This window comes from Bos indicus x Bos taurus, chromosome 15, assembly GCF_003369695.1.
Source record: "Bos indicus x Bos taurus breed Angus x Brahman F1 hybrid chromosome 15, Bos_hybrid_MaternalHap_v2.0, whole genome shotgun sequence".
In the NCBI taxonomy this organism is placed as follows: Eukaryota; Metazoa; Chordata; class Mammalia; order Artiodactyla; family Bovidae; genus Bos; species Bos indicus x Bos taurus.
This window is the reverse complement of record NC_040090.1, coordinates 28113137-28127184: the sequence shown is the minus strand read 5'-3', so window position 1 is coordinate 28127184 and position 14048 is coordinate 28113137. Positions and strand designations below refer to the sequence as shown.

The window sequence follows — 14048 nt, the reverse complement described above, 5'->3', positions numbered from 1 at the left end:
GGCTTTAGTTTCAATGGTATATGTGCTTTCAAGAAAGAAGTGTAAAGTTTTCCTTTTCAAAATGCTCTGGAATTTTTTTAAAAAAAGAGCTTTATTGAGAGAGAATTCACCTACCATTCAACCCATTTAGAGTACTATTTAATGGTAGGTAGTATATCCTTGGTGGCTCAGATGGTAAAGAATCTGCCTACAGTGTAGGAGATCTGGATTCAGTTGCTGGGTCAGAAAGATCCCTTGGAGAATGGAATGGCTACCCACTCCAGTATTCTTGCCTGGAGAATTCCATGGACAGAGGAGCCTGGTGGGCTACAGCCGTAGGATCACAAAGAGTCGGACATGACTGAGCAGCTTTCACTCACTCCGTATATTCACAGATATGTACAACCATCACCACAGTTGATTTTTAGAATATTTTCATCACTTTCAAAAGAAGTCCCACCATGACAACCTCTTAGTCTTAAGCAACCACTAATCTACTTTCTGTCTCTAGATTTCTGTATTCTGGGTTTTTATGTGAATGCAGTCATTTAATGTGTGATCTTTTGTGACTGGCTTCTTTTACTTCACAATGATTTCAAGGTTCATTTATGAAATAGAATGTATTAGTGTTTCATTCCCTCTTATGGCCAAATAATATTTGCACATTCTGTTTATCCACTTGTTCATTGATAACACTTGTTTGTCTCTGATTTTTGGATTCTAGCAACTAGTACTTTGTGTGAAGTGTGAAGTGATATTTCATTGTGGTTTTGATTTGTGTTTCTCTGATAACTAATAGTGTTGAGTGTCTTTTCATGTGATTATTGGCCCTTTTTATATCTACCTTGGAGAAATGTCTATTTATATCTTTTGCCATTTTTAAATTGAGTTATTTGTCTTTTTATTATTGAACTGAAAGGTGGTTTTTTTTTTTTGCTATACATATTTTAGATATTAAGCCTTTATCAGATACATAAACTTCCAACATTTCCTCCCATTCTGTGGGTCGTTTTTTCATTTCTTGATGGTGTCCTTTGAAGCACAAGTGCCTTTAATTTTGATGATATACAGTTGATTTTTTTCTTGTGTTGCTTGTACTTTTGGTATCTTATTTAAGAATCTTTTGCCAGATCCTAGGTTATGAAGATTATCCTTATGTTTTTCCTAAGAGATTGATACTTTTACCTCTTAAATTTAGATCTCTGATCTATTTTGATTAATTTTGTAATGGTGTGAAGTAAGGATCCCACTTCATTCTTTGCATATTGAGCTTTGATTATCCCAATACCATTTTTAAAAAAGACTGTTCCTTCATTCAATGATCTCAGTACCCTTGTGGGAAATCCACTGAAAACGTGTATGACTTTATTTCAGGATTCTCGATTGTATTCCATTATACGTCTGTCTCTGTGCTGATTTGATTACCATTGGTTTATATTAAGCTTTGAAATCAGGAAGTGTGAATATTCCTGTTCTGTTGTTTTTTAAAAGATGTTTTGGCTGTTCTGAGTCCCTTGCGATTCTGTATGAAATTTGAAATCAGCTTGTCACTTTCTACAAAGGAGAAAGCTGAAAATCTCATGGGTTTGCTTTGAATCTGTAGATCAGCCAAGGAGTATTACCATCTTTATAATATTAAATCTTCTGATCCATGAACATGGGATGTTTCTGTGTTTATTTAGATCTTTAATTTCTTTCAACACTGTTGAAATGAGTGGTTTTCAGTGTATTAACTTTACACTTTTGTTAATTTATTTTTAAGTATTTTATTTTTCTAGTTACTTGGATTAGTATAGAAATGCAACTGAATCTATTGATTTTACATCTGCAACTTAGCTAAACTCACTTTTAGTCCTAATAGTTTTTAGTGAATTCCTTAGGATTTTCTATATGAAATAATCAAATCATCTGCAAATAGAGATAGTTTCTTCTGTTACAATCAGGATGCCTTGTATTTCTTTTTCTTGCCTGATTTCCCTGATTAGAATGGTAAAATTTTGAATATAACTGGCAAGAGTGAATATCATTGTTTTGTTTCTAGTTCCTTCTATTCATAGAACTTCTTTCAGTGTCTGTTGTAAGGGGTCAGTTAGCAACAAATTCGCTTCATTTTTATTTGGTAAAGACTATTTCATCTGCAATATTTGAAAGATAGCTTTGCTGAATATCAGCTTCTTGGTTGATGGATTTTCTTTGACACTTTGAACACATATTTCTGCTGCCTCCTGGCCTCCATTGTTTCCACTGAAAAGTCAGTTTCGAACCTCGATGCAGTTCCGTTGTAAATGAAAAATTGTTGTTCTCTTGATGCTTTTTGGATTTCCTCCATGTCTTTGACTTTCAGCATTTTAAGTGTGGTATGCCTGTTTGTGGATCTCTTTGTATTTATCTTCTTTAGTGTTTGTCCAGCTTCCTGATGTGTAAGTTACTGCTTTTCAATAAATTTGGGACATTTTCAGCCATTGTTTCTTTGAATGTCCCCTTTTCTCTCTGTTCCTTCCTTTTTGTAGTTACATATGTATTGTGTACTTACTGGTGTTTCACATTTATGTTCATTTTTTTCATTCTTTTTTCTTTCTATTCTTCAGCTTGCATAATCTGTAAGTGATCTATCTTTAAGTTTGTTAATTCATTTTTCTGCCCGTTCAAATCTACTCTTAAGCCCTTCTAGTGAATTTTTTATTTCAATTACTATACTTTTCAGCTCTACATTTTCCATTTGATTCTTTTTTGTAATTTCTATTGCTTAATTAATATTCTTTATTTGATGCAACTTTGTTATCATACCTTCTTTTACTTCTGTAATCCTGCTTTCCTCTAGTTCTGTGAACATATGTGTAATGGCTGTTTTGAAGCCTTTTTGTTGTTGTTGTTAAATCTGACACGTGATTGCTCTCACAGTTTCTGTTGACTGCTTTTTTTCCCCTGTGTGGGTCATATTTTCCTGTTTTTTTGCATGCCTCCTGATGTTTTTGTTGAAAACTGGACATTTTAGACATTTTACATTGACATTTTAGATTGTATATATAGATAATAGACATTGTGTGTTGTAACTGGGTACAGGTCTTCCTCTACCCTCATTTGTGATTTGTTACTGTTATTTGCATGGTTATTTGTTGTTTAGTGACTGGATCAATTATTTTGTTGAAGTTGAGTTCAGTTCAGTCGCTCAGTCGTGTCCAACTCTTTGCAACCCCATGAATCGCACCACGTCAGGCCTCTTTGTCCATCACCTACTCCCAGAGTTCACTCAGATTCAACGTCCATCGAGTCAGTGATGCCATCCAGCCATCTCATCCTCTGTTGTCCCCTTCTCCTCTTGCCCCCAATCCCTCCCAGCATCAGAGTCTTTTCCAATGAGTCAGCTCTTCGCATGAGGTGGCCAAAGTACTGGAGTTTCAGCTTTAGCATCATTCCTTCCAAAGAAATCCCAGTGCTGATCTCCTTCAGAATGGACTGGTTGGATCTCCTTGCAGTCCAAGGGACTCTCAAGAGTCTTCTCCAATACCATAGTTCAAAAGCATCAATTCTTCGGCACTCAGCCTTCTTCACAGTCCAACTCTCACATCCATACATGACCACAGGAAAAACCATACCCTTGATTAGACGGACCTTTGTTGACAAAGTAATGTCTCTGCTTTTGAATATGCTATCTAGGTTGGTCATAACTTTCCTTCCAAGGAGTAAGCGTCTTTTAATTTCATGGCTGCAGTCACCATCTGCAGTGATTTTGGAGCCCAGAAAAATAAAGTCTGACACTGTTTCCACTGTTTCCCCATCTATTTCCCATGAAGTGATGGGACCAGATGCCATGATCTTCGTTTTCTGAATGTTGAGCTTTAAGCCAACTTTTTCACTCTCCACATTCACTTTCATCAAGAGGCTTTTCAGTTCCTCCTCACTTTCTGCCATAAGGGTGGTGTCATCTGCATATCTGAGGTTACTGATAAGCCCCCACTATTGTTCCTTAGGGAGGTACAGCTCCAGGTATGCCCAGTTATTCTGAGGTGACAGTGGTATTGGTATGGCTCTTTCTTCTTTTTTCCTGACCACATCTAGTTGTTAAACTTCACTAACTGATTTCTCTGTTGTATCCAACAATGCTCTGGAGCATAAGTTGCTCTACAAACTGTTGCAAATTGTGGCTTCTTTGAAGGAATAATTTCAAAGGTCTATTTTTGATATTTGTTCTTACCATAGGAGGGTTCCTCTCAGCTTCCTTACTATTCGTCTCTCTTCTACAAACTATCTGGCCTATAGTCTATCTTAATCAAATCCATGATTCTACTTATAGAATTGCCTTTCATCACATCTTCCACTGTTTTGAAATACCCTAAGGCTTGAACTTCTCCACTGTTTTTCAGTTGCTAAGTGGAGTCCGACTCTGCGACCCCATGGACTGCAGCATGCCAGGCTTCCCTGTTCTTCAGTATCTCCTGGAGTTTGTTGAAACTCATGTCCATTGAGTCGATGATATCATCAAGCCATCTCATCCTCTGTTGCCCTGTTGCAGGAATGGGAAACCCCTTTCAGGGTCCGAGAGTGGGCTCTTGTCTAACACTTGGAAATGAATTGTTCAAGGAGACATATGAGCTGACAAAGCAAGAGATTTTATTGGGAAAGAGGTTGCTTGGTGGAGGGCAGCAGGCTAAGGGAACTCAGGAGAAGTGCTTTGCCACGTGGCTTGCAGTCTCTGGTTTTATGGTGGCAGGGTTAGCTTCCTGGTTGTCTTTGGCCAATCGTTCTGACTCAGAGTCCTTCCTGGTGGTGCCAAGGATTGCTCAGCCAAGATGGATGCCAGCAAGAAGGATACTGGGAGGTAGTTGGACACATGGTGTCTCCTTTTGACCTTTCCCAAACTCTTCTGATTAGTGGTGGCTTATTAGTTCCGTGTTCCTTGTGAGGACCTCCTGTCATAAAATAACTCAAACAAATGATTACTATGGTGCCTGGCCAGGGTGGGTGATTTCAGTCAATGTGCTTCTAACAGCCCTCTTCGCCTCCTTCCCTCAATTTTTCCCAGCATCAAGATCTTTTCCAATGAGTTGACTCTTCACATCACGTGACCAAAGGATTGGAACTTGAGCTTTAGTATCAGTCCTTCCAATGAATATTCAGGGTTGATTTCCTTTATTATTGACTGATTTTATCTCCTTGCAATCCAAGGGACTCCCAAGGGTCTTCTCCAGCACCACAGTTCAAAAGCATCAATTCTGCAGCACCCAGCCTTCTTTATGGTCCAACTCTCACATTCATAAATGACTACTGGAAAAACTATAGCTTTGACTGGAAGGACCTTTGTTGGTGAAGTAATGGCTCTTCTTTTTAATACACTATCTAGGTTTATCAAAACTTTTCTTCCAAGGAGCAAGTGTCTTTTAATTTTATGACTATAGTCGCTGTCCGCAGTGATTTTGGAGCCCAAGAAAATAAAGTCTGCCTCTGTTTCCATTGTTTCCCTATCTATTTGCCATGAAGTGATGGGACTGGATGCCATGATCTTACTTTTCTGAATGTTGAGTTTTAAGCCAGCTCTTTCACTCTCCTCTTTTACTTTCATCAAGAGGCTCTTTAGTTCCTCTTCACTTTCTGCCATAAGGGTGGTGTCATCTGCATATCTGAGGTTATTGATATTTCTCCTGGCAATCTTGATTACAACTTGAGCTTCATCCAGCCCCACATTTAGCATTATGTACTCTGCATGTAATTTAAATAAGCAAGGTAACAGTATACAGCCTTGACGTACTCCTTTCCCAATTTGGAACCAGTCTGTTGTTCCATGTCCGGTTCTAACTGTTGCTTCTTGACCTGCATACACGTTTCTCAGGAGGCAGGTAAGGTGGTCTGGTATTCCCATCTCTTTCAGAATTTTCCAGTTTGTTGTGATTGACACAGTCATAGGCTTTAGCATAGTCAATGAAACAGAAGTAGGTATTTTTCTGGAATTCCCTTGCTTTTTCTGTGATCCAATGGATATTGGCAATTTGATCTCTGGTTCCTCTGCCTTGTCTAAATCCAGTTTGTACATCTGGGAGTTCTTGGTTCATGTACTATTGAAGCCTAGCTTGGAAGATTTTGAGCATTACCTTGCTAGCATGTGAAATGAGTGCAGTTGTGTGGCAGTTTGAGCATTCTTTGGCATTGCCCTTCTTTGGAACTGGAATAAAAACTGACCTTTTCCAGTCCTCTGGCCACTGCTGAATTTTCCAAATTTGCTGGCATATTGAGTGAAGCACTTTCACAGCATCAACTTTTTAGGATTTGAAATAGCTCAGCTGGAATTCCATTACCTCTACTAGCTTTTTCGTATAGTACTTCAGAAGGCCTTTGACTTCACACTTCAGGATGTCTGACTCTAGGTGAGTGATCACATCATCCTGGTTATCTGAGTCATTAAGACACTGTTTTGTATAGTTCTTCTGTGTATTCTTTCCATCTCCTCTTAATATCTTCTGCTTCTGTTAGGTCCATACCATTTCTGTCCTTTATTGTACCCATCTCTGCATGAAATGTTCCCTTGGTATCTAATTTTCCTGAAGAAATCTCTAGTCTTTTTCGTCACATCCTCCACTGTTTTTGAGAGCACCCTTAGGTTTGAACTTCTCCATGCTCTGTTACAAATGAGTTCAGTTTCTCTGGGAAGAGGCTAGGGAGCTATCTAAGACCTGTTTTTATCCTCAGGCAGCTCTGGAACTCTGGGGGTAGGGTCATGGCAGTCTTTTCTATGTATGTTACCCCTGCTCTGTAAGCTGACAGCACTCAGTGAAGTCAAGTGTGGGAGAGTGGGCAAGCAGCCTGAGATCCTCTCGGCTTGCTTTCCCCAGTGGTGGAGCCACTGTCTTACAAGCCAGAGTGGTCACGAGCCTAATATTCTCAGAGGCTTTTTGCCCAAGATAGAGCCATGGATTGGGGGCTGGGCAAAAGGGAGTAGCCACCTCTTGACTGCAGTGGCCTGTGACTTAGCAGCAGGTACCAGGGAGCAGGATGAGATAAGCTGAAGTCCTTCTACTCCTCAGAAGAAAGCCCTCCAACTAGGAGCTGGAGAAGGAGGAAACACTGTGCCCTTGACTATGGCAGTCTGGAGAGGAGTCCTTGCTTCACATGTAGGGAGGGATGACGAGGAACAGGTCTTAGTTTAAATATTAGAGATTTCCCCTGTCTTACTAAATGTATTCTTGAATAGATGTTTTTCATTTAGTCTTAGGACTGTCACCAGAGCCTTTCATTGGTTGGTTTTATTTATTTATTTTTGAAAAATCATTTTCACCAGTTTCATTGTCAGCAGAACTCCTTATGCTTTCTTGTCAGAAATCAATCTCTTGAATGGTTTTTGTAATTTGCTTATTTTAAATTGAGGTATAATTGACATATAACATATTATTAGTTTGAGGTGTATAACATAATGATTGACATATGCATGTATTATGAAATGACCCCAATAAGTTTAATTAACATCCATTACCACACAAAGAGGAGAGTGAAAAAGTTGCCTTAAAGCTCAACATTCAGAAAACTAAGATCATGGCATCCAGTCCCATCACTTCATGACAAATAGGGAAACAGTGGAAACAGTAGCTGACTTGATTTTTCTGGGCTCCAAAATCACTGCAGATGGTAATTGCAGCCATGAAATTAAAAGACGCTTACTCCTTGGAAGGAAAGTTATGACCAACCTAGACAGCATATTAAAAAGCAGAGACATTACTTTGCCAACAAAGGTCCATCTAGTCAAGGCTATGGTTTTTCCAGTGGTCATGTTTGAATGTGAGAGTTGGACTGTGAAGAAAGCTGAGTGCCGAAGAATTGATGCTTTTGAACTGTGGTGTTAGAGAAGACTTTTGAGAGTCCCTTGGACTGCAAGGAGATCCAACCAGTCCATCCTAAAGGAGATCGGCCCTAGGTGTTCATTGGAAGGACTGATTTTGAAGCTGAAACTCCAATACTTTGGCCACCTGATGTGAAGAGCTGCCTCATTTGAAAAGACCCTGATGGTGGGAAAGATTGAGGGCAGGAGGAGAAGGGGACAACAGAGGATGAGATGGTTGGATGGCATCACCGACTTGATGGACATGTGTTTGGGTGGACTCCGGGAGTTGGTGATGGACAGGGAGGCCTGGCATGGTGCAGTTCATGGGACACGACTGAGTGACTGAACTGAACTAACTGAACTGAACTACACAATTGGCTTCCCAGGTGGCTCAGTGGTAAAGAGTCTGCCTGCCAGTATAGGAGATACAGAAGATGCAGGTTCCATCCCTGGGTTGGGAAGATCCCCTGGAGGAGAAAATAGCAACTACTCTAGTATTGTTGCCTGAAAAATTCCATACAGAGAGGAGCCTGGTTGGCTACAATCCATGTGGTTGCAAAATGTTGGACATAACTGAGCAGTTGAGCACACCACACAGTTTGTTTTGTTTTGATTTGGTGATGTTAGGGCCAAAATCTTGGCTTTCTCTGCCCTCTGAAGCCGAATAAAAAAATACGAAGACAGAGTTTGGAGGAATTAGAAAGGTGGCTTTAATCCTCAGCCAGCAGAGGGTGGAGGAACCTGATAGGCTGCAGTCCAGGGGGTCGCTAAGAGTCAGACACGACTGAGCGGTTCACTTTCACTTTTCACTTTGATGCATTGGAGAAGGAAGTGGCAACCCACTCCAGTGTTCTTACCTGGAGAATCCCAGGGACAGGGGAGCCTGATGGGCTGCCATCTGTTGGGTCGCACAGTCGGATACTATTGAAGCGACTTAGCAGCAGCAGCAGAGGGCGACACAACAGCCTCATGCCTCAAGACCTGAACTTCCACCTCTATGAGGAGTCTAAGAGCTTATATAAGATGAGGGCTTGCAGTCAGGAGTCAATGATGAGGAACAAAGGTGTAAGGATCTTGTATTCTTCCTCTTGCATTGTTTCTAAAAACAATGATAGGGTGGCATCAGGTAACCCAGTAATTGAATCTGGCAGTTTGGTAGCCCTGTGGCCTTCTTTCTGTAGTGCAAAAAGAGAAAAACTATGAGGGGTGGTCTATGAAGCGAGTGCTATAAAGGTGAGCACCAGATTCAGGATGTAATCCACAGAGAGTCAAAGGATAATAGGTGCAAAATGTAGCTCATGTCGAGTTAGGGGGCAGAAAAGCAATCTTAGTTACAGACTAGAGATTAGGATTGATGCTTTTGAATTGCAGTGCTGGAGAAGACTCTTGAGAGTCCCTTGGACAGCAAGGAGATCAAACCAATCAATCCTAAAGGAAATCAACCCTGAATATTCATTGGAAGGACTGATGTGAAAACTCCAGTCCTTTGGCCACCTGATGTGAAGAGTAGACATTGGTAAAGACCTTGATGCTGGGAAAGATTGAGGGCAAGAGAAGAAGGGGCTGACAGAGGATGAGATGGTTGTATGGCATCACTGACTCAATGGACATGAGTTTGAGCAAACTCCAGGAAATAGTGAAGTACCGGGAAGCCTGGCATGCTGCAGTCCACGGGGTCGCAAATAGTCAGACACGACTGAGTGACTGAACAACAACAGATTAGGAACAGTTAAAGTAAAAAGTAGGAATGATCAGGCCTGCTGACTGTTCTCTTTATCTTCTTTGTTCTCAGGAAAGGGAAAGAAAAAACTTAATTCCTCTTTTTTCCTATTTACTGCAACAATGAGAGGAATGGTTTTAAAAGCATGGGAGTTATCTTCTTTATGTACCTTAAGCATTGTTGTAATTCATTAATGAGATAATTCTAGAAATCATTTTTCCCCTACAGCTTTATAGTTTATGATTTATTATAATAAGAATTTGTTTATACAGTAGTAATACTTTTTTTTCTATTGAATCCTTGCTATGTATTAGGCAACTCACAATTTTCCCATAATTAATCTTCACAACAATCCTAGAAGGTATATATACTAATATTATCTTTATTTTATGAATGGAAAGCTGAGTCATAAAGATCATTAAGTAATTTGACTAATTATGCCTAGATGTTATTATTTTAATTTCTTTGTTGGGTATAAGTATTTTATAATTATTTAAGGCTATTAAATAAATATATTTGTTTGCTACCTCATATCTTAACCTAAATCACCATCCAAAAAAGTAATAAAAATTTTAGTTGTCTATTGAAATACATTGTATTCCATGAATTATTTCAGTGAAGTTTAGTGGGGAAAAAGTGTTACCAAAATTTTCCTTCCTTAGTTAACAGCTGTTAGGACTTAAATTTGTTGTTAGCATGAGAGATTTCTTTTAAATGGACATCTGAAATTTGGAAAGTCAATGTAACAGTAACATTTAAATGGAAAAATGTATGAAAAATATAACATCACCACCCTAATATTTTAATTTTATTTTTATATATTGTTTTCAAATTCTTGTCCACATGTGTATTTTATGTAGGTTCAATAACAGCATATTCTTTACTTTTGACAAAGTGAGCTATTTAAATACTTTAAAATAAGTTTAAAAATAAAAGGTTCAAAAAGAAAATGTTCTTGCTTTTTGTGATCTTCAGAGGTTAGAAAAATCTTTGATAGAGTAGAGAATATATAAAAGCTACATTAACTTATTTTTGTCTTCTAATCCTTTCATCCCAAGTATTTGCATAGAACACAGATTGTCTGTGAAAGTTAAGATCAATGGCTAATTTGGTTTGAAAGCTCTCATATGATGTAATCATAGACAAAAATCATTTTTTATTAACAACTTGTTAAATAGTTTTTGTATTTTAATTATATTCCTGAATCAAAGAAATTTGGAAAGATAGGAGTTTGAGGGATAAAAGTTAAAAGAGTATTATTTATCAATATGAAAGAAAGCTTCTTTAGTCAAGACTCAGTAAATGTGTATAACTGCTGCCCTCTTGGGTTGATATAAACCACGTTATTAAAAAATAATTTGTATTGAGATTTATCTTTCTTCTTTCAAAGGTGTTAAAATCATCACACAACAAGTTCAACCAAGTAAAATCTTACCCAAACCAGTGACAGCAACTCTGCCTACCAGTAGCAATTCCCCTATTATGGTGGTTAGCAGTAATGGTGCAATTATGACAACTAAACTGGTAACCACTCCTACTGGTAAGTTATCTTGAGCATCAGTCCATTCATTCATCATACTCACTGAGTAATTTCTCTGACTCAGTAATTTGCTTGACATTGGGAATATAGAAATTCAGGAGACAGTTCTTTAAAGAGGCCTCTCTTGACTCTTCCCTCCTCCCAACTCGAATTAGCTCTCTGCTGTTGTCATGGTCCTCTTCTTTTCCTTTGTAACACATACTACAGTTTCTAATTACTTAGGTACTTTTTTGTCAATTGTTTGATGTTAATTACTTTATTAGCTCATGAGCTCCATGAGGATAAAGGACCGTATCTGTGTTATTCACCATATGTATGTAGAGCTGATCTGTAAGTAGGTGTTCAGTCAGGATTTGTTGAGTGAATGAAAACGCAGTCCCAGCCCAAGAGAATCTCACCCTGATGAGGCTGAGAATCGTTGTTACATTATTGTATGGTAAGTGTTAGTCTGACTGAGAGAAGCATTGGATGCCATTTTACCCAGGTATGAGAGTATCCAGACTGTGGCCCAAGGAAGTGAAATAGTACCATCCTTTGTGACTTTGACCAGTTTAATTCCTCTCAGTCTTTTCTGTTGTCTATTTCTATGTGATCATAATACCTTTACCAAATCTGGTATGTTAAGTCCCCAGGAGAGTGCTTTACTAGCCATTACTATAATAGCCATTACTATAAATTAATGTTAGAATTAGTATTATCCATTGGTGTTATTTTAAATTGGTGTAACTCTTGCCAGACTCTTTGAAGAGGGCCAAATTTAGATGATGAGATGAGATTGTTGGCTGCATCACTGTCTCAATGGACGTGAGTTTGTGCAAACTCCAGGAGATAGTGAAGGACAGGGAAACCTGGCATACTGTAGTCCATGGGGTCGCAAAGAGTCGGACATGACTTAACAACCGAACAACAACAATTTAGATGATAGAATCTGAAGAGTGTAAAATGATTCCTTTCTCAAGTTTATAAGCTATCACCTATTGGCCATTATGTAAAAGTGTGTATAAACATTACCCTTAGTCTCCCTTAAGCTTTAATGTCTCCATTTTCAGAAACAAAACAGAGACTTATGTTAAGCAACATCACATGGCCACATAGTCTATAAAAGACAGGACTGGAATTTGAATCCAGGTCTCTTTGACTCCCAAAACTTTTTTTAAAAAGGTTGTGATAAAATATAGATAACATGAAATTTATCATTTTCACCATTTCTAAGTGTACAGTTCATTGGCATTAAGTACATTAACGTTGTTTTGCAGCCATTACAACCATCTAGCTCCAAAACATTTTTGTTTTCCCAAACTGAAACTGCCCATTAAACAATAACTCTCCATTCCCACCTGCTTCCAATCCCTGACAACCGCCATTCTGCAATACTTCATCTTCTTGCAAAGCCTATGTTTTAAAAACAGTTTTTCTTTTATTGAATCTATCATTCTTCACCCAAAACTTTTCTCCATTTTGTACAAAGATGTGATTCCTCATGTTAGGGAAAGGTAGTGAAAAATAATGTATCCTTATATATCTATGTTAGAATAAATGTTTCTGCAAAATTTAAAACAAAAGCTAACGTTGAAATATTTTCCAGTTATAATTAATTCAAGCTGTGTATCTTCATAGCATATTTATTTTGTACTAGATTTGTTTTTCTGATTTAGATGTATGTTTGTAATCAGTTTAATTCTACTTAATGTTCCTCCGCTTCTTCCTTTTTTTGGGTAGTGATTGTATTTTAAAATGGTAAATACTAACTGGATAAAACCAATTTTAGGGGGGTTTTGAAAATGATTATTACAGTGACTTCTGAACCTAATTATGAAAAAAATGTTTTCAGTTGAAGAAAGTGTTACCTGAATTATCTTCTTTCTCCTCAAAACTAACTGTTCTTAGGAACAGTTTTAGAAACTTAGGAATAGTGTTTCTGAGTTACCAGATGTGTGAGATGCTACAATAGGCTAATCTGGTTAATTTTTAGTTCCTGTTTGGGGGAAAGAAAAAGTCCTAAAAATAGTGGGTACGAGTGTAAAATCTTTTTGAGAGATATGAAGAAAAATATTCTAACAGGTCAGTTAAAGTTGAGGAAATATGTAAATAGTGAATTTTCTCAGTAAAAAAATATTCCTGGCAACTCTTGGCAGCTACAACTTTAATCTCTAGTAAAATGATGGAATAACTCTCTAATGATGGAAATATATTTAGAGGGTAGCAGAGTACAAAACAGTAAAAGTTTATAAAATTTTAGGCAAACAATATACTGCCTTATTTGCTGAGTGCTGACGTTGGATTTGGCACTGAGAGCATAAAACAGATGCGGAGACCTTGAAATCTATAACAGAAATATCTAAAATGCTCTGGCAGGAAAGATGATTAAATTTAAGTTTCTTTTGGCACCAAGCTAGTGGAAGAAGGGTAGTGGAAGAAGGGAACAGAGTTAGTTATGCTTTTCTTGGGGTTAGTAATTTGATGCAACACATCACAAAATTTTATGTGTAAAGTTAATTCAAATTGAGTTGGCTGTAGTTCTTGCTATGTGCATTGAAAACTGGCTGTAAATTGTTATTTAATGGCTTGACACCTTGAAATTCCATTTTCAAGTTAAAGCAATGTAGATTACATTGAATTACAGTTAAACTGTATAAATTGTCATTCTTCTAAAAGTGATGACAAGTTTTTTTCTTGGCTTTTCCCTTTTTATAGGCACACAGGCAACCTATACTCGGCCAACAGTGAGCCCATCTATAGGTCGGATGGCTGCAACCCCTGGAGCTGCAACCTACGTGAAAACTACCAGTGGTAGCATTATTACAGTAGTACCCAAATCATTAGCTACCTTGGGGGGCAAGATAATTAGCAGTAATATAGTTTCTGGTAGGTATATCTGAAATATGTTAAAGGTATAGGTGACCAATAAGAGGAAAAAACATTTCACTGTCAAGGGATACTGTTTTGATCTCAGTTTTCTGCTTAGAAATCTAGAACTTGGTTTTTAGCCCTTATGTCTAGTG

General features: G+C 38.0%; 1 protein-coding gene across 12 annotated transcripts in view; it reads left to right on the top strand.

Moving 5' to 3' along the window:
* EMSY (EMSY, BRCA2 interacting transcriptional repressor) overlaps positions 1-14048 on the top strand; it is an 80805-nt gene that overhangs the window by 32549 nt on the left and 34208 nt on the right. For all 12 annotated transcript variants that reach the window (XM_027562846.1, XM_027562841.1, XM_027562839.1 and 9 more), the window contains 2 exons: positions 10897-11046; positions 13741-13911. In XM_027562846.1, coding sequence (XP_027418647.1) covers positions 10897-11046; positions 13741-13911 — 321 coding nt within the window. The remainder of the gene's footprint in view (positions 1-10896; positions 11047-13740; positions 13912-14048) is intronic.